Raw genomic sequence first — 20,927 nt, 5'->3', positions numbered from 1 at the left:
AACCACGCCAGCCCCTGAGCTATGAATAGTGCGGGCCGTGCTGGCAGCAGGTCTACCCTTCCCACCTCGCAGCCCCCAGCCCCTAACCCCTGCCCTCCCACGAGAGCTCCGCACCAAAAATAAAGACCTGGAGTCGATTCCAACTCACAGCGACCCCACAGGACTGAATAGAACTGCCCCGTAGGGTTTACAAGGGTGACAAGGGTGTAATCTAAAGCGGTGGAGTGTGTGTGGGCGGGGGCGGTGCGAGGACGGACCTGATATGGTATACTTCTGTGGGCAAAGGCTGAGCGAAATTAAGTGGTGTGGTCATGCAAATTAGATACAGCGGGCATCTCTGATTGGCGGATCCGTGTCAGTCTGGGCGGACCGGAGTAACAGACTTGAAATAACAGGATCCTCAGCCCTCAGCTACCACGTAGGGCCCTTGCCCACACATGCTTTGACCTTGTGCGGGCTGCGTTTCGAAAGCCTAGTGCCCCTTTCCGGTGACCCTGAGGCTGGAAGCCTACCGACGCGGTGCAGCCTCTAGGCGCACCTCATCGTCGTCTTTCAAATGCCCTTCAGACTCTACCCTTTTTAGAAATATCCCTGACCACCCAATGCAAGTTGGCTTTGCCTTCTTAGAGCTCATTCTGACAGAAGTTGGGGCAATGACAACAGTACCCATCCCAGTCTCGGGACTCCCTGTCCTGGTCAGTGACCACAGTGGGAAGCACATTGGGCTTAGAGGTGGTGGGACACCCAGTTCCGGCCCATTTCCACCTCCTGTGTCCTTTGTGTCCCTGAACAAGTCAATCAACCTCAGAGCCTTGTTCCTCTTTCTTTCATCCTGGAATTACTGACTGAGCAGCATCTGATGGCCCAGCTTGAGGCTTGGGCCAGTGGCTGTGGAAGGAAGCAGATAGACTCAGCAGATAGGTTCAGGTCCCAGCTGTGCGATCCTGGACAAGTCAGTCCCTTCTCCCAAGCTTCAGTCTCCTCAGCTGTAAATGTGTCCTTGAGATGATTCAGTGTTGAATGTCTGGCACATAGGAGTTGCTCAACAAATCTTAGTTCCTTAATCCACAATGGATTTTTTTAAAAAAATTAATAAAACAGTCCCTGATTTTATAAAGATCAAAGAAATAGAAAATCAACAAATAAAGAGGATTTGGAATACAGTCTTTTTAAGTTCCTAAATAGGATTCAGGGGAACTCTGGTAGCATTGTGCCTAAGGCATATTTGACTGCTAGCCAGAAGGCGGCGGTTCAAACCACCAGCCACTCATCGGAGGAAGACTGGGCAATCTACTTCTGTACAGATACCGCCTCAGAAACCCAAGGAGGGGTCGCTGTGAGTCGAATCGACTCGACAGCAGTGAGTTAAATAGGGTTCAGAGGAGCCTGGGTTCAAATCCCAGCTTCGTCCCATTTCCTAGTTGTGTGTCCCTGGACTAGTAACTTCTCTGAGCCTGATTCTGAATTTATAAAATGGAGATAATCCTTTCCTCATGAAGTCAGTGTGCAGATTAAAGAGACAGTATGTGTACCTGCACCACCATTCACAAAAGCCAAAAGGTGGAAACAACTTAAATGTCTATCAACAGGTGAATGAATAATCAAAATGTGGTGTATATAAAGCATAGGAGGTGAACATTTACACTAGGTAGATACACTCCTCAGAGAGAACAATCATGAGAGAATAGAAGGGCTGTGTATCCACAGGGAGACAGCTCAGGGGGTGGAGTGCATGGGAGGGAGGGACAGAGGGAAGAGGGAGGGACAGAGGGAAGAGGTAGCTATGGGGAGGAAGTGGGAGGGGAGCTGTTGCTTTTTGGGAAATTGTGGTCAATGTCATGAGACAAAGTGTATGTGAGCTGCTGTACGGAAAGTGAATTTGCTCTGTAAACTTTCACCCAAATCACAATTAAAAAAAAAAAGTTTAAAAAAAATGTAAAAAGCAGATGACACAGAAGATAAAAATTATCGATGTATCACCCATTTATAAACCAGTATGTTGTAAAAAAAAAAAAAGTTTAACTTAAGTAGGAAAAAAATACCTGCCTTCAGCATTATGTACTTTTCAGAATTGACAACAGTAACCTGAAAGACTAGAAAGGAATCTTAAGGGGCAGTGAGTTTATGTTAATGGGGAGGAACAACTCAGAAAAGGAAGGTTAGATTAGTTGCACAACTCAAAAAATGTAACCAATGTCCCTGAATCATATGTATAGAAATTGTTGAATTGGTGTGTTTTTCTGTGTACATTCTCAATAACAACAATAAAATAAAATAAAATATTTTTTAAATATGGTGTTTATATACAAAGAATGTTACTCAGCCATAAAGAGAAATGTAGTCCCAAAACATGCTACAACATGACATGGAAGAATCTTGAAAACATTATGCTGAGTGAAATAAGTCAGTCAAAAAAAGGACAAACATTGTGTGTTGTATAAACTTACTTATATCTAGAATGTTGTTGTTGTTGTTGTTATGTGCCGTCGAGTCGGACCCGACTCATAGCAACCCCTCCTTGGGTTTCTGAGGCAGTATCACTACAGAAGTAGATTGCCCCATCTTCCTTCTGAGGAGTGGCTGATGGGTTTGAACCGCCAGCCTTCTGGTGAGCAGTCAAGTGCCTTAGGCACTATGCTACCAGAGCTCCTATATCTAGAATAGGTAAAGGTATATAGACCAACTGTGCCAGAGGTAGGAGAGAAAGGGGAAGGCAGAGCCATTGCTTAGAGGGTACAGAATTTCTATTAATGGTGACAGAAAAAACTGGAAATGGATAGCCATGGTTGCACAACGTGATATATGTAATCAGTGCCACTGAACTGTACATGTGAAAAATGTTAAACTGAAAAATGTTTTGTTATATTGTGGTACAGCAAATTAGCACTATATGGCCCTTCTAGCAATGTTCTTATAACCCCCACAAAATGATTGGGTGAGAGTATGCAAGTAAGGTGGTTGTGGCCCGTCAAGGGGATTGGACAGTTTTGCTAATGGAACCTTTGTAGGGGTGGGACCATGCAAATAAGGTGCATGGACCCCTTGTAGAGGACTGGTCAGTTTAGCTATCTGCTAGGTTTAAAGGGAGCCAATCCCAGAAGTTGGAGGGTGACCTTACTACCATCAAGAGACAGAGCCAGCAGCTGAGTGCATCCTTTGGACTCAAGTTCCCTGCACTGAAAACCTCCTAGACCCAGGAGACAGCACAAGCTGTAACATCGAAGACAGCAGCAGAAGCAGGGGACTGACATTAGACAGTGTTGTGGGCTTCCCAGCCAACAGAGCAAGAGAGCTGAGGGCCTCTGGTCGGAAGGTTTGCTGGTGGAGTGGGGAACCTCCGGGCACTTCTCTGTGGAGCTGAAGAGCTTTGTAACACTTGTCTGAGCAGGCCAGAGGCCAGGCCACGGGCCAAGGGGCTGAAAGGGAGGGCCAAGGCTAAGAAGTCAGCCTGCAGGCATGGCCTAGAAGAAGCTGTGTCCTGAACAAAGAACTGTGTCCTGAGTTGTTTCTATTACTTCCAACTTGATCCTGATTCTGAATTGTAACCTGTTATTTCCCTAATAAACCCTGTAATCGGGAGTATGGTCTGTGAGTTTTGTGTAGCCATAGCAACGAGTTCTACTGAGAGAAGTAGAGAGCGCTGTGGGAGGGATGGTTGGTGTCCGAATTGGTAAAAAGGTTGGAGAGAAGAAGTATGTCTGACCTCCACCTCATAGGAATCAGCCTTGGGCTGATGTTGATGGTGACTCTCCTCTCTCCCCCTGAAGTTAGAGGAGGTCTGACTGTATACCATTTATACACATGTATTACTATCTTTTAATACAATGAATGAAGAGAGAAAGAATGTGCTCAGTAAATGTTAGCTGCAATCAATAATCTCATTATTATTATTGTGGCTATCACAGTATAGTGTCAAGTGTTATAGACCATTTAATCTGTCAGTTGGCGATATTCAGCCAACAGGGCCTATTATGTGCCAGGCACTGGTCTAAAAGCTGGAGTTAAAGCAGTGAATTAGACAAAGTCCCTAGCCTCATGGAGCTTAAAGTCTAGTGTCCTCAGAAAAGGGATTTTTCTTAGATTTGAGGAAGTTTTCTTGTGTGGGTGGGGGGACTCTACAGAGAAAGTGATGTTTGAACTGAGTTTTGAAGGGCAAATAGGAGTTTGAGATATGGTGATGACAAGGAAGACATTCCAGAGAAGAGGAAGAGTTTGGTATACTAAGCTTTGGGGAAGAGGGAAAAAATGCTGCCTAAGGCATTTGACTCCTATCCCATGTTCTTCACCTCTAACTCTTGTTTCAGTCATCATCTCTCACTCCCACACTTAATATCCTTGCATGACTCCACAGTATCTGTGGGAGCATGTCCAGTTCCCTGATACAGCATGAGGGGTCCACCATGAGGGTGGGGGAGAAGGGCAGGACCTAGCCCTTGTTGGCCTTCGCAACTTCATCTCTTTACCCTCAACCTTGTCCTCATTGATCCCTTCATAGGCCAGGCTGTTTTAGCTCTCTTTGCCCTTTCTTCCTCATGCTGGGTCCCTCTGCCTGCTCCAGAAAAGGCAGACGCTCGGCTCATGTGTACTGAGAGGGCGCTGGGGTCCCCCACACCACTAAAGAGCAAACCTAGATTCCAGGCAGGCACAGGGAGAACCCCTGCATATGACGGATCCACAGAAAAGCAGGACATGATCATATTCTCTTTGTCCACTGCCTGAGTACATCTGTCCTCTCCCCTCCCTCATCATGCCAACTCCTACTTGTATTTCAAGACTTAACGGGGAATAAGGGGGTTCTACCTTCTTTAGGAGCTCTGGTAATATAGTGCTAAGGCCCTTGACTGCTAACCAGAAGGCTGGCGGTTCAAACCCAGTAGCCACTCCTCAGAAGGAAGGCTGGGCAGTCTACTTCCATAGTGATACTGCCTCAGCAACCCAAGGAGGGGTCGCTAAGAGTTGGTCCGAAGGCACATAACAACAGAGGTCCCTTAGGAGCTATGGTGGCATAGTGCCTAAGGCATTTGACTGCTAACCAGAAGTCTGGCAGTTCAAACCCACCAGCCACACCTCAGAAGGAAGGTCAGGCAATCTACTTCCGTAGTGATACTGCCTCGGAAACCCAAGGAGAGGTTGCTATGAATCGGATACGACTTGACAGCAGTGAGTTTGGTTTGGTTTGGTTTAGAGGTCCCTTAACGAACTCTGGTGGTGCACTGCCTAAGGCATTTGACTGCTAACCAGAAGGTTGGTGGTTCATACCCACCAGTCACTCTACAGAAGAGTGGGCAATTGACTTCTGTAAAGATTTACCACCTCAGAAACTCAGTGGGGGTCACTGTGAGTTGGAATCAATGTGATGGCAGTGGGTTGGGTTTGGTTTTGGTTTAGGGGTTCCTTAAGGAGCTCTGGTGGCACAGTGCCTAAGGCATTTGGCTTGCTTAGCAGAAGGTTGGCGGTTCAAACTCACCAGCTGCTCTGCAGAAGAAAGATGGGGCAACCTACTTCTGTAAAGATTTATGCCTTAGAAACCCAATGGGGGCTATTAGTTGGAATCGACTTGATGGCAGTGAGTTTGATTTTGTTTTTGAGAGGTGCCTTGGAAGAGAGGACTTATGATCTATTTCCGAAAGTTCACAGCCATTAAAAACTCTATGGAGCAGTTCTACTTTAACACACACAGGGTCACCATGAGTCGGAGTCTGCTTGATGGCAACTTGAAGGTTTTGGGTTTTTTTAATAGTAATTCTACCCAGTAATACCATTTCCATCTTTAAATTCCTGGTGAGACCTTTCTAGGGAGCCCTAGTAGTTAAGCCTTCAGCTGCTACCTAAAAGGTCAGCAGTTCAAAACCACCAGCTGCTCCAAGGGAGAAAAGATGTGTCAGTCTGCTTCTGTAAAGATTACACTTTTGGAAACCCTATGGGGCAGTTTCACTCTGTCCTACAGGGTCACTATGGGTCAGAATTGACTCGTTGGCAATAGGTTTGGATAACACCTTTCTGACCCATTAACACTCATGCTATTACAGTGAAGGCAATATATTGGTAGGTTCCACAAAGCATTTACCAATAAATGGCAGCCACCACGATCATCCTGGACAGACCTCTGTCCTAGCACATAACTCACTAGCTTGTGTTTGCTGTAGACCTGTCTCTACAGTTGGACTGGTCCATTTTTCTATCAATATTTTTGGGAGGGGGGATGAGGGGTGTTCTGGACTGGCAGATACTGAAGATGCAAATCTCAGCAGCCATGGTTATAAAACCTTAGTGGAGACTTTTTGTCCGGCTTGTGGGTGGTAGGTAAAGACAGACAAGAACCCCTTGAGGACAGGGCTATGCCTTATTCATCCAGGTCCCAAGAGCCACAGAGAGAGACCAGAACACAGACGTCATGAAAGAAATGACAACTGAAGGAATGAAGGCCTGTTTGCATGCCCTGTGCCTGATTTTCCCAGGCCCTGAGCCTTCTGAGGTCAGGAATCACCTCTGCCCCAGGCTGAAATTAGGGACAGGCTCTAAGCAAGCTGGGACTGAGAATGGCCACACCCTGTCTTTCAGATAATGCTTTCCCTGGGGGAGGGGGATATGCTCTGGTGGCATAAGGGTGAAAGCATTGGGTTGCTAACCAAAAGGTTGGCAGTTCAAACCCACCAACCACTCTATGGGAGAAAGATGAGGCAGTCTGTGTCCGTAAAGATTTACAGCCTTAGAAATCCTATGGGGCAGTTCTACTCTGTCCTATAGGATCACTACTGGTTTGGATTTTTAGGTGTGTGTGTGCTGGGGAGGGGGGAGGCTAGGCCCTTAGGAACTGCTGGGTGATGAAAAGGTCCCAGAGGGGCTGTTTCTCCCACCCATCAGCAGCCTCAGCCTTGCTCCTTGACCCCCATTTTCTGCTTCCCACTCTCCCGTCTTGCAGCCACTCTAACCTCTCCTGGACTTTGGGACCCAAGCTCAGAGGCCCCCATTACCCCCCAGGTGTGCAAGGTGGAGGGGGCACAGTGCCAAGGCCTCATTAAAGTGAATGAGGGCTCAGCTCTGCAGATGCCAGGGCAAGATACTGGATAGTTCAGAACTGGCCACAGCCCCCATCATGGCATCAGGGACTCAGCTCCCTCCTCCCCTTCCTTTGGGAGGAGTCAAGGCCACACCTCCGGAAGGGGAAAAGGAGATTTAGAAGACTCTTCCCAAGCACAGAGTGTGCCATGATGTCCAGGAGAGATGAGGGTGTGGGGCGTGCACTGGAAAACATCGGGTGGGACAAGGCTTTTATCTGGGCTACCAAAGACGCCACAATCCACTGCTCAATCAAAAACTTAGAGTCCCACTTCCAAATTGGACATTTAGACCCAACAGTAGAAATTTTCCTTCCTCTCCTTTTTCCATGAATCGCCACTCAGAGCTGAAGGGATTTGGGGCATGTCTCCACTACCTTCATGTTACAACTCAGCAACCGAATACCCCTTCCTCTTCTTGTCTGGCTTCTATCCTATCTCTTCATTCCACCTGCCTGTCCCTTCCCCTCTGCCTCTATCCCCTTGGCTCATCATTTCTCCAGGCCTCAGTTTCCTCATGAGTCAAAGGGTGAGGCAGCGAGAGGAGGGGAACCTCTACAATCCCTCCAACTGACACATACAAGATATCCTCTCTCCAGTCGGCTCTTCTCCTCCCTCCCTCCTTCCCGCTCTTTGGGGAACAATACACAGTTTCCTCTACATTGAGAACAAGGGAAATGCGGGGTGGAGGGTGGGGGTCTTCACTTCAGCCTCCCCTTCCGGTCTTTCGGGGATCTCCAGAGCAGGAAAAGGCCCAGATAGCCCAGATCCCCACCTCTCTCTTCTACCAAGGGCTCTAAGTCCTGAGTCCATATCTGATTATCTCCAAAGAGCTCTCATTCTTTTTCAGGAAGTTAAAAAGTCAGGAGAAGCTGCTGATTTAGAAGCCCTGGGTCAGACAGAAATCAGACTGCAGATGGTTAGAAACCAGGCACAGGGCCCAAATGAACTCTGCTTCTCCCTGTATCAAAGCCCCACACGGGGCCTAGACCCTTGGAGATGTCCTCCCACATGGCTCCCACAGCCTGGCCACATGTCTCCAGTCCATATACCTCCTGCCAGGCTGCCCACCCCAAGAGGTATACAGCGGGGCTGTTTTCATCCCTTGGGACTTGACTTGTGGATCTCTGTCATCCCTATGCCCTGCTCTGTGCTGTCTCTCCTCCCAAGGTCTCTAGTTGAGCTTTCAAAGGGTCACTTCAAAGAGGACCTGCCTACCGAGGGCCCAGCCAGACCCAGCGCTGGCTCCTCGGCCAGATTCCCGGCGGCAAGGGACAAAGGCTCCACTGTTCCCCCGACCCCCAGGCGCCCCTAAATGCACTGGGCATAAGAAGTCTTTCTTTCTCCAGTCCCGCTCCTTACAGGCCCGGGCTCCTTGCCACAACGAGTAGCCCTGGCTCCTCCTCCAGGAGAGGGCGGAGGGGTAGGAGGTGAGAAGCCACCAGTCTCCCTTCCACATAGCCAATCCCCTTGGAAGCTAGGCTTTAGAGGGAGCCTGGGACCAGACTTGAAGGACCAGTGGCCTATACTCCTCACTGCCCTTCAACCATCAAGCCCTTCCTGGGCCTCCCCCTCCTCCCAGCCATCAGAACCAGACCCATCCTTCCAGGCCTCCTCCAACCAGCCTCATGGAATCCCTCAGAGCCCACACTATGGTCCAACCTATCAGGGCACCATGAGGCTGGGCTGTCCGCCTCCTCTCCCCAGTTCCCAACAGCAGGAACCAGGTCTCACCTGTGCCTCTCGTTTCCTATCACATGTGCTGATCTCAAAGCAGGCCCCTAAGGTTTTCTGTGTCAGCCCCCTGCTCGGTGCCTGAATTCTCTCTGGTCCACATCATGTCCAGCCTGTGCTTGCCCATGTCCAGTGATGGGGGCCTCCGTACCTCCAGGTGCAGTTCATTTCCTCTTCAGATTACTCTAACCATAAAAGTGTATGCTTCTCATTTCCATCCATTGATTATTGTTTGTTTAAGAATAGTTGCTACCATTTACTGAGATTACCACTTTTTCTGTATTGCCTCATTTAATCCTCTCAACAATTTGGGGGGATTATTTCAGCAATAAAAATACTTGATTAAATAACTTGTCCAAGGTCACACAGCAAATAAGGGGTAAAGCTGAAATGTGAACAAGCCTGGGCCCAGATACTCCACCATAGGGTGATTCTGCCTCCTGATAGACAGAGGAGGCCATGTCAAGCCTGGACCATGGAAAACAAGGCTTCTTGTCTTCCATGGGTGGCCCGTCCATGTAGATGGTAGACCATACCTCCCACACTAAGTGCTTCTCACCAACCTTTATCAGCAGAGGAAATGTGGCCTGAGTGACTGATGTTAATTCAAACCAGCAAAAAGGAGCAGAGGGAGTTGGGGGTGGGGAGATCACCTGCCCAAGGGCACAGGAGGCTAGAGGAGTTGACTTTAGGCCTAAGGTTTAGGACTGAAGGTGGCTGAAGACACAACAGGCCTTCTCATGAGAGATGGAGAATTGAGAGCTATGACAGGCCCTGCCCTAAACCATCTGCTCTCTAAATGAGAGGGACAGAACTTTCTAACAACATGATACATAGGGTAACCTTTGAGAAAAAAAGCTCAGCCTGTAGTCTTTTCCCATGTGCCCATTCCTCGGCACTGTGCCTTCGGGACTTTGGGGGACAAGGGGAGGGAACGTGAGCAGAGAAAACCTAGAAGACTAGGGAAGCCCCCCACCACCACCATGGCTCTTGTCAGGCCTTAGAGGGCAATCATGGCAGGGTGTCGGAGAGCCTTCCCTTTCTCTCAGAGCAGACAACACAGCGATGTACCTCTAGACTGCGTTCACAACACCCCAACCCCAACTTCCAAAGGGTTAGATTACAGAAGTCTGTCATTTTGCCTATACAGTGTCCTACCATTCATGTCAGTCAGAAAGTCAGTCAACAAACATCCCCTGAGTACCGGCTGTGTGCCAGGCACTGTGGATGCCAAGACAAACACATCATCTCAGAGGCCTCATGGAATGAGGTTAAGAACATGGTTGACTCCTTAGCTTCACCACTTACTGACTATGTGACCACAGGAAGTTGCAAAATCACTTTGGGCCAGTTTCTTCATCTGTCAGATGGGATGGTCATAACAGTACCTACCCATTTCTGTGGTAAGTACTGGGGAAGCAACTGCTATTCTTTTTCTTGCCCTCAAATAACTCCAGTCACAGAGACTGACTTGTCAACTGACCATCATGATGTCAGGCATGAAGCTGGGCATGGGGCACCCTGGGAGACCAGAGGAGGGGCCGCTTGCTGGCTTGCACTTGACAAACATTTATGGAGAGTCGCTCTGTGCCAGGCACTGTGCTGGCCACTGGGGACACAGAGATGAACGGGAGACATTGTCCACTCATCCCTATTCCTCCCTGCCCTCCCTTCCTCCTCTTAGGGCCCAGTCTCAGAATGCTGCACTGAGGGGGACACCAAGGTCAGACTTGTGTAGGGAAAGGCATGGCCTGAGAGCCTAGGAGTCAGAAGAGCTGGGTTCCTATTTGCCACCAACATGCTAAGTGACCTTGGGTGCTCTCTGACCTAAGTTTCCCCACTATCTCATGAAGGGTTTGGACCAGTGATGAATACCCCTACCTCGCAGGCTTTAAATTTGCCCTGAAGTCCAGTCCCAAAGGCCTGATGGCCAACTGAGGCAGTGGGGGCAGGGATGCCCACTGCGCGCCGGTACCGAGTGGCACTGCCCTGCTGACAAGCTGGCACAATTTCACATGAAACAGGGGAGCTGGATCTAAAGGCGGGTTGTTTGAAGGGGACAAGGGGGGGTGGTAGTAGGGAAAGGCAGAGCCAGCTCCCACAGGCCCTATTCATGACTTTCTCCGGGGAGGGAGAAAGAGCAGAATAATTAAACCAGCCTTTGTCTAAATCCCTGACCAAGCCAATGCCTCACCTTCAAACTTCTGTAGCCAGAAGGGCAGGGCTGACACCCCTTTGGAAGAAAAACACCAATGAAGCAAGCCAAGGCCCAAATGCTATGAGCTGGCATCTGAGGACTGGAGGTGGTAACCCACTCACCGCCACTGAATCAATTCCAACTCATAGTGACCCTATAGGAGAGAGTAGAACTGTCCCACAGGGTTTCCAAGGCTGTAAATCTTTACGGAAACAGATTGCTTCATCTTCCTCCCACGGAGTGGTTGGAGGGTTTGAACCACTGACCTTTCAGTTAGCAGCAGAGTGCTTAACCAGGGCTCCTGCTGGAGGTGGGGAGGAATAAACAACTCGCTTTCCCACCCACCAAGCACAGATGGACACCTGAGGCTTTGCTGCCCCTGAAGCTCTGGTCCCTGTATCTGCCCCACCTGAAAGACAAGCTGAGCTCTACTCAAGCTAGAAGTTGACCTTGACCTTGGCCCAGATTCAGGGTGGGACAGACCCTGGGATAAGGCCAGTCCTGAGAAACCAAATCGTGAGGGTGAGAGGATGGACCCTGGAGCCAGACTGCTGGCTGTGCTATCTGCTAACTATTTTGGCCAAGTTTTTAGCTCTCTGTGCCTCAGTGTTCTCAACAGTAAAATGGGGATAATAAGGGTATCCACCTCATGATGGTGGTGTGAGGACTACAAGAAGTAACATATATAAATCCTGGACCAGAGGAAGTGTTATCTATATCTTAGTTATTAGTTTTACTATTAAATGCTCTCCATTTAAAAAGGAAAACATTTTTCCGCACTAATTTATTTGCTTATTTGCATCCATTTGCATACTCTATCAATCCCTCTGGATTTCTCTGTCAGAATCCAACATCATCGGAATCCACCTAATACACTACAGCTGAAAGAAACTCATCTCTGTGACTCCCTAGTTCTTCCTAGAAGTTCACCTGAATATCTAGCTGCAATCCCTCATGCTGTAAAGTATTCACATTTTCCTCCTTTGTCATTTATCTCTCAACCTTATGCATCATAAAAAAAACCCTAAGTATCCCTGCAATGAAAGAAGACGTCATCATAAGTGTCTCTACCCACTCCTACCCTGTTCCTGTAACCAACGCCAGTCTTCACCCCCACTCCCATCCATGCTGAGAATACAGCACCCATGGGAGGCCAGGCAGACCTCTAGCTCCCCTTCCCTACAAAGTCAGGGGTGGCTTGAGCAGGGAGCACAGAGGTCCCCATTCTGACTTCTTAAGCATAAAGCCCCCAGGTCCAGTCCCTCCCTGCTTGGGCTGGGAGGAAACTGAGGTCTTGGAGAAAAGTCAAAATATCCAAGAGAGAAGGTTAGTGACCTGACCCCTCCTCTAAGGCCTGTGTCATTCCCACCTTCCTAATAACACCAGAAGGTTCAAACCCACCAGCTGCCCTGCGGAAGGAAGATGGAGCAATCTACTTCTGTTTAAATTCACAGCTGCCGAAACCCAATGGGGGTCACTAAGAGTCAGAATCGACTCCATGGCAGTGAGTTGTTTTTAAGTATAGTTTTGTTTTTTTTTTAAGTCAGAATCTAGGAAGATGGGGCAATCTACTTCCGTAAAGATTTACTGCCTTGGAAACCCAATGGGGGTCACTATGAGTCGGAATCAACTTGATGGCAGTGGGTTGGGTTTGGTTTTGGTTTAGTCAGAATCAAAGGAGCTCTGGCGGTGTAGTAGTTAAGGCATTTGGCTGCTAACCAAAAGGTCAGTGGTCCAAACCCACCAGCTGGTCTGTGGAAGGAAGATGAGGCAGTCTGCTTCTGTAAAGATTTACAGCCTTGGAAACTCAATGGGGGTAGCTATGAGTCAGAACTGACTCGATAGCAGTAAGTTTGGTTTGGCTTGGAGTCAGAATCAAGGAGCCCTGGTGGTGCAGTAACTATGGCAATCAGCTGCTAACCAAAAGGTCAGAGGTTCAAACCCACCAGCCACACCACGGGAGACCTGATGAGGCAGTCTGCTTCCATAAAGATTTATAGCCTTGGAAACTATGGGGTAGTTCTACTATATCCTACAGGGTCACTATGAATCAGAATCAATTCAATACCAGTGGGTTTGGTAGTCAGAATTGACTCAATAGCAACAGGTCTGGTTTTGACCCCAAAGCTTCATCATGTGCCCTATCATCAGGACACCTGGCTTCTAGCTCTGGCACTCTCACGGCAGCCCCAGACCCTCTCTGCAAAATGGGACGTTACCACCTACCCTGCCACTCACAGGAGATTTGGAAGATTGACACTATCATCACTTCCAAGGAGAGGGCAGGGCTGGGACGCAGAGACATGGAGCTGCCAGTCACTTTGGGGTGGGCCCAACCACTTTGTGGACAAGTAAGGAATAGGCTGGGGCTGGGGGCCTTTGTGCTATGTTTGGTGGTAAAATGATTGGTTATGTAATTGAACTTCAAATCGTATGCCAATGAGCACATCTCAGTGAGGGCTGGAGGGGATGTCAAACGCCATCCACCCCCAATAGACCTTGGGAGAAAGGATAGGGAGGGCAGAGGTATAGCTAAGATATAACAGGTATGGCATGTGCCTGGGGCACCACTTGAAGGGGGTGCCACTGAGCAGTTTCTATTAACTGACAGTTTCCATCCACAGCTGTGAAAGAACATTCAGCAAGCTAAAACTAATACTTGAGTATTTGAGAGCTTCCATGGGTCAGGGCTCCATGGGTTAGGAGCTCTGGTAGCATAGTGGCTAAAGCACTTGACTGTTAACCAGAAGGCTGGCGGTTCAAACCCACCAGCCACTCCTCAGAAGGAAGGTTGGGCAATCCTACTTCCGTAGTGATATTGCCTCAGAAACCCAAGGAGGGGTCGCTATGAGTCGGGTCCGACTCGACGGCACTCAGAAACCCAAGGAGGGGTCGCTATGAGTCGGGTCCGACTCGACGGCACATAACAACAACAACAAAAACATGGGTCAGGGCGGACCGTGTGTGTGATCTTGCACTGCTGAGGGTAGAAAGGCAAGAAACTGAAAATAAAATGACTTTGAGCACATCATAGGCCAGTTTTCATCAGTGAAAACAAGGAAGGCACCTTTGTAATTTTCATGTAGAGTCATAACATGTTAAGTAAAAGGTAAATAAGCTGGACTTGTATATTTGAGGAGATATTATGGTAAAGTTATCTAAAAGACAGGTGTCAGATGTTTGGACAGGGGTGTAATTTTAGTGTTTGCCACAGGCAGTATTTTCCAGATACGCCTCTGGGGGAGGTAGGGGGGTGGAGATGAAGTATGTGTTGTTGAGGGGGGGATCCAAGGGACTCATGTTTAATGACCTCCACCTCCACCCCCTGTCCATCCTGAATTTCAAGTTTATAATTAGGAAACACAGTTTAGTTGAAAGAGGGAGGGCAAGGGGGTGAGAGATGCAGATGAAGGGAGAACTCAGCACACATTCAGCTTCAGAGAACCCCAGCAGCAGGCTCAGAAAGGGTTTGCAAGGCCCAGGACCCCACCTCCAGCACTGGGGGCAGGACTGGGGAGGAGCGGCCCTGAGTCCTTCAGCCCTGTCAAGAGGAAGACGCCTCAGCCCAGGCCTTGACCCCAGACTGGACCCCAGGGAACTTCTTTTCCAAGTTCAGGAAACTTCTGGCCTGACAAGTGTTCAGCTTGGGTGGGGGGAGTGTGTGTTGAGTCCAGCAGGACTGGGCTGCGAGGCTCAGAGACAGCGAGCTGGCCTCATGGGGGCTGGGAGGCCCCTGCTGGCCCCTCCCCAGCCGCAGCAGCTGGCACATGAAAGACCCAAGCAAAGCATCCCAGCGCTGAGTAATGCCCCTGGCACCCTGCGCCCAGACCTACCCTCAGCCAGCCTGAGAGGGCAGCTGGGAGGGCAGCCACCCCTGCGGGGCCAGGGTCCGAGGCCCTGTTTCTCTTCTCTAGGACCAAAAGGAAGACTGACTCACGCTGGGCAGCCCGTCGCGCGGTCGGGCCCAGCGGGGACCAGCGTGGCACGGGCCGGGGGTGTCCGGCCGTTGTGGCCGAGGACGTCCAGCTCTGGGAACCCCTTCCCCCAAGCCCCTCCCTCCAGCTGTGCCGGGGGCCTCGCCAACGGAAAACGAAAACTCCTGCAGAGGAAACAGCGGCAGTTGCCCCGCCTGGGAAACCCGGACAAAAGGCGCGGGCCTGCCGCTCCCGCTGCCCGGCCTCCGCGGGTCTGGCACCGCCGCTCGGGTCAGTGCCCTGCCCTGGCAGTCCTGTGCGGGTCTCGGCCCCTTCCCTGCTTCCCTCCTGCGCGCCCCTCTGCCAAGGGCAGCCCTCACTGGGACCCCCTCCCCGCCCCGCCGCCAGCCCCAGCGCGTTGCCCGCGGTCCCGGTGCAGAGCCGGGTCGCCGCGACTCTGGCCTCGCCCCGCCCCCTCCCCTAGCCCACAGCGCCCTCACCTGGGGGGGCCGGGGCTCCGGGCGGGGCGGGATCCCGACCAGGCAGAAGGCGACTCCATTCATCGGGCAGCAGCGGCGGCTCTGCGGCCAGGGCACGGCTAGGGGCGCCGAGAGGGACCCGGGAGGGGCGGGGGCGGGGCCGAGCAGGGGTGGGCCCCCCCGGGGACCCACCCCTTCGCTCCTCCCCACCGCGCTGCCGACGGGGCGCACCAGCGGCCTTTGCCTGGGACCGCAGGCTCAGAAGGGCTGGGGCCGGGGTTTGCACTGACAGCGGAGCTAAAGGTTGGAAGAAAACCTGGATCCCCCTCGAGAACGGGGGTGGGGGTCTCAGGGAGACAGTTTGTGCCGGCCTCCAGGAGACCGGCCCAGATAGAAGGTGATGGGAGGAAAAAGAACAAGAACTAGCACAGAGAGAGGGAGAAAAAGAGGTGGGCTTGTCTAGAGGCCTGAGCCACTGGGCTGGCTGGGTGGGACTGAGAGAAGGGGAGAGACCGCAGGAGAGAAGCAGAGCCAAGGTAGAGACAGCAGAGCCAGGGCGAGAAGTCAGAGGCCAAGATGAGGAGACCAGGAGGGAAGAGAGGGAGAGAAAAAGGCTTAGGGGCCTTCCATTCAGAGACTCTTGGAAACTGAGGCCAAAGCTCAGAGATGGGATGTCCTTAGGGGGAGAGAGAGCACCTCCTCGGGCTCCACGCCTTTCAACCTACAGAAAGCCCGCTCCCAGGCCGGGTCTCAGCTGGGGTCCCCCAAAGGCAGAGGGATAGAGGCTGAAGGAGAGAGGCTAGCAGTGCCCTGGCCCTTCAGACGCCCACCCAGCCAGCCCAGTGGCTTGGGCCTTGGACAAGCCCACAGATCTGCTCTGCAGTTTGGGGCAGGAAGGGCCAAGAGACCTCCCAGACCTCTAGCCATAAGCTTCCCACAGCCGTGTTCTTCCAGGCTTCACTCACAGTTGGTCCCAAAGAGCCAGCAAGTCTGAGTTAGCTCATCATCTCTCTGCCCCCAAGCAGGACTGCTCCTGCCCATCCTGGACAGTCCAGGGAGGGACGGTCCCTCAGTCTTTCATTGCTATTGGAAAGTGTTCCCTGCTATCTAATCCCCATCCTATCTACTTGCTAAGGAGCTCTGGTGGCACAGTGCCTAAGGCATTGGACTGCTAACCAGAAGGTTGGTGGTTCAAACCTACCAGCCACTATGAGGAAGGAAGACTAATCAATTTCCATTTAGAGATGGGGGAAGGCCACAGACTGCTAAAAACGTGATTGGGGGAAGGGATACAACAAAAGTAGGAATGTCAATTCTGCCTGCTGGAATTGCCCACAAAACCTGGGGTAAGAGGCCTTCACCATCACCACCCCCATCCTGACAGCTGATCAGCTCCAAGTGTTCTTCATCCTGATCAAGACCAGGGCCTCTGCTCCTGTGGGGGCAGCATGGCTCAGACACCAAGTAGGCCTAGGCCGTTCCTACTCCTACTGGGGCTCCCAGCCGAAGGAAGGAGATACTGACTTGGTTTTAAATCTTATGTTTTCCTTACTTATTTTAAAGCCCCTGAAAATGGGAATGGAAAGGTATTCTCTTTTATAAATTGGGGTGTGAGTGTGTGTGCGTGTGCATGTGCGTGTGTGCGTGCAGTTATTACTCCTCTTCTTTCACTATCCCTCTTTATCTATATTATCGCAGCTGGAATTACCCTCCATTTCTGGGAAGTCCTTCCTGCTATCTAACTATAATCTGTCTTACTACCTAGATTTTTTTTTTTCTTAATCTTCAACCACATTCATGTTCCTACCTTTTTCTGTCTTGTAGCTACAGTGGTCTGAAGCTTGCTGCTACCCTGGGCCCAGAAATGGGGTGACTTCTGTAAGAGGAGAGGGGTGGAATCTGAAATCTAGACTGAACCAAAGCCATGGGGCAGGGAAGGAGGGTGGTGGCCACTGGGGTGCCCTTGGCTCACTTTTTCCAGGGCCAGTGCCCTCAGACCCCGCAGGAGGCCTGAGAGGAAATGAGCTCACACTGTGTCCGGCAGGCGCTGCTGAATTCCTCGCTCACAATGCACTGCACACACCTCCCCCACCCTCCCCCACTTCCCAGAAAGTGTGGCTCTTCCCCCACCCCACTGCCCTTCCCTACCTCTTCCTGTACCTACACCCGAACCCCCATCCTGCCCTGCCCTCCCCTCTACACCTCCTTCAGCCCCTCTTCCTCCCGTCCTTCCCCTCCATCTTGGCTCCCTATCCCAGGTCTCTCAGCATCTTACTCTCTGCTTCCCTCTATCCTTCCACCTCCCACACACCAAACTCCCTCTATCCCTGGAACACTTTCTGAGGTTTTCAGGAAATAGAGATCAAGATGGGGTATGGGTGTCCTTCTCTTAGGACCCTCCTATATACTTTGCAGGGACTCCTCCTCCCCTTCTTTCTAAACACACCGCCACCCCAATCACCTTTCTTCACTCACAGGAGCTTATTGGGAGCTCCCAATATGTGTAAGAAGAGTTAGGGGGTTGTGGGAAGGGAGGGAAGGAGGTTGCCACTGGGGATGTAGAGATAAGGCCCATCTCCTTCCTTTGAAAAGTCCTAGTCTCACCAAACCATGACTCTCTAGTGAGATCCCAGAAAAGGAGCAATTGACCACTGGAGAACAGAGGAAGGCCTTCAGCAGGAGATGACATGGAGCTTGTTGGGTCTTCAGGGACCTGGAGTGGATGAGGAGGGGCGTGGGGGGGAGGACACTAAAGGGGAAAAGACCACCAAGGACAAAGACAGGGAGGCAGGGAAGAGCAGACACCAAGGGTAGAGTGGAGGGTAGATGGGGCAGGAAGTGTGAGATGAGGCAGGGATGTGACATGGAATGACTCAGCCTGAAGCACTTAAATTCTATTCCAGCTTGGGGCAGGGAGTTCAAGTGGACATGTATCATGGCCGTTCTGGCATCACGTGGGAGAGATCAGAGGAACAGGATGGGCAGCAGGAGCCCCAGAGTAGGGTACTGCATCAGGCTGGGGCAACATCAGAGGCCTCTAGAACAACTCCAAGGTTTCTGACTCCAATAATTAGGTACATTGGTTGTCTAGGGTGTTGGCAGTTGTCTAGGAGAAGCTACATGCTGTGAATTATCCCAACTGTTGTTGTTAGGTGCTGTCAGGTAGATTCTGACTCATAGCGACCATGGGCACAACAGAACAAAGTGCTGCCCAGTCTCGCACCATCCTCACAATGCCTGCTACGCTTGAGCCCATTGCTGCAACCACTGTGTCAGTCCATCTCTTGAGGGTCTTCTCCTTGTTCACGGACCCTCCACTTTACCAAGTGCAATACCCTTCTCTAGGGACCAGTCCCTTCTGACAACATGACCAAAGTAGGTGAGACAAAGTCTGGCCATTCTCACTTCTAAGGAGCATTCCGGCTGCACTTCCTCCAGGGCAGATTTGTTAGTTCTTCTGGCAGTCCATGGTATTTTCAGTATTCTTCACCAACACCACAATTCATCTTTGGTCTTCCTTATTCATTGTCCAGCTTTCACATGCATATGAAGTGATTGAAAATACCATGGCTTGGGTTAGGCTCACTTAGTCTTCAAACTGACATCTTTGCTCTCCAATACTTTAAAGAGGTCTTCTGCAGATTTGACCAGTGCAATACGACATCTGATTTCCTGACTGTTGTGTCCATGAGTGTTGGTTGTGGATTCAAGTATGGAAATTTTTGAAAATTTCAATCTTTCCACTTACCATGATGTTGCTTATTGGTCCTTATCCCAATTCAGCCTTATAAAATAGATCCTATTACAATCCCTATTTTAGGGATGAGGAAAATGAGGCCCAGAGAGCTCAATAATCTTACCCAAGGTCACACAGGATTTGAGCCCAGGCATTTGGGCTCCAGAGTCCACTCTCTTAACTCTGCAGGCTATGCTGCCAGTGGAATAGCAATTGGCAGTTTAAACCCCAGGTCATGTCTCAGAAGAGAGCCCTGAACTAGAGACCTGGCTTTGGAAGTCATTGATGGTCACTGAGACCAGGAGTGTGGTTGATTCTCCAAGAACAGCATACAGTGAGAGGAGCCAGACAGAGGACAATATCCCAAAGGAGGATTCAGTGAGGAAGACTAAGAGGAAGCAGGCAAGATAGTAGAAGAAAACCCATGCTTTCCTCTATTGGGCAGAAAGAGCACTTTCAGGGCATCAGTGGGGGTGGAGACCAGACTGTGGTGGCAAAGAGGGACAGGACACAAGGAGGTGGAGTCTGACCTACTGAGAATGCAGGAAAAGACAGCTGGACAGAATTGGTGACTTGTGGACAAGGCAGGTTTCCATTGTGTAGTGGGGACTTGAGCATGTTTTATGGCTGAAGGGTAGGAAAAAAGGAAGCAAGCACCTGAGGGCACAGGAGGAGAGGGTGATGGGTGGAGGAAGAGGATCTAGAATCTGGGGGGCCAGAGGGGAACCCTCTTCTCCAGGGGCAGAGAAGGACTAGAAGGGGAAGTCAGGGAATCCCCAGGCAGAGCAGTCCAGGGTTGGGATCAGGCCTGGCTGAGGAGCCAGCAAGGGGTCACCACGGTGTCATCAAGAGAGCACTGAATGGAGAGGCTGAGACCTCGTTTCAAGTTCCCATCATTCCCATCTGGGAGCTGTATGACCCTGAGAAAAGTACATTCTTCGAATCTCAGTTTCACCTTCTGTAAGATGAAAACAAGAAGGCCTTCTCCGCCTGCCTCCAATTTGAGGCTCACATTTGATAATAGTTTCAAAGTGCTCTGTAAGCCAAGGATGAAAACACTTAATTTGTGGGTGGTGAGTTAGAGGGCAGGTGGCCATAACTGTCCACAGCTTCAAGGCCTTCCAACAAAGGGGAAAGAGCGCCCCCTGGTGGAGGAGGGCAGGAGGGCAGGGCCACAGGAGAGAGCTGGCTTTCAGCCCCCAGGGCCATCAGCTCCTTCCTCAAAGGGAACACCACGCCCACTCCAATTTGTCATCTCCAGAGCTGGTGAGGGCCCAGCTCACAAAAGGCAATGGATGTTTATTGGGTGCTGTTGTGTGGCACAATGTGGTAGGACAATGAACCAAGTGACATGCCTGCCTTCACGGAGCTCACATTCCAGGGAGAATGACAGAGGAAGCAAAGGATGCCTGGAGTGGTGCTGTAATTGCATACGCATATAACAAAACAGAAGGAGCCTTCAAAAATGAAGGGAGAAGCAGGGGGCCTTAGGAGGCAGTGTTTGGCCTAGACTTTGAAGGCCCTCAACAGAGAAAGGGGGCCTGAGGGCTGAGAGCTGGGGAGGAGGTAGGGCATAGGCTCCCCATGGAGTTGGACCAGAATGAGCATCTTTAATGGTGTTGGGTGGGGCATCCACTCAAGACAATGCCAGTTCCCACCCCTAGCCCGGCTGCCAGGTCCCTGAGGAATCGTGCGTAAGAGGAATCCCACCTGAACACTACTGGAGGAGGGACATCTCTGGCCAGGCTGGGACCAAGGGCATTGGCAACCTGCCAGATAGCTGGGGCCCTCAGACCAGTGACCTCTGGG

At 50.8% G+C, this 20,927-nt stretch overlaps 1 protein-coding gene across 1 annotated transcript in view; it reads right to left on the bottom strand.

Annotated features, from left to right (window-relative positions):
* ARHGAP23 (Rho GTPase activating protein 23) overlaps nucleotides 1–15,466 on the bottom strand; it is a 79,037-nt gene extending 63,571 nt beyond the window's left edge. The window contains exon 1 of the mRNA XM_042781121.1: nucleotides 15,404–15,466. Coding sequence (XP_042637055.1) covers nucleotides 15,404–15,466 — 63 coding nt within the window. The remainder of the gene's footprint in view (nucleotides 1–15,403) is intronic.
* Between the last annotated feature and the right edge of the window lie 5,461 nt (nucleotides 15,467–20,927).

This window comes from Orycteropus afer, unplaced genomic scaffold, assembly GCF_000298275.1.
Source record: "Orycteropus afer afer isolate SDZICR_OR568_19922 unplaced genomic scaffold, OryAfe1.0 scaffold00085, whole genome shotgun sequence".
In the NCBI taxonomy this organism is placed as follows: Eukaryota; Metazoa; Chordata; class Mammalia; order Tubulidentata; family Orycteropodidae; genus Orycteropus; species Orycteropus afer.
Note: the sequence above shows the minus strand (reverse complement) of the source record. Positions and strands in the feature narration are given on the sequence as shown.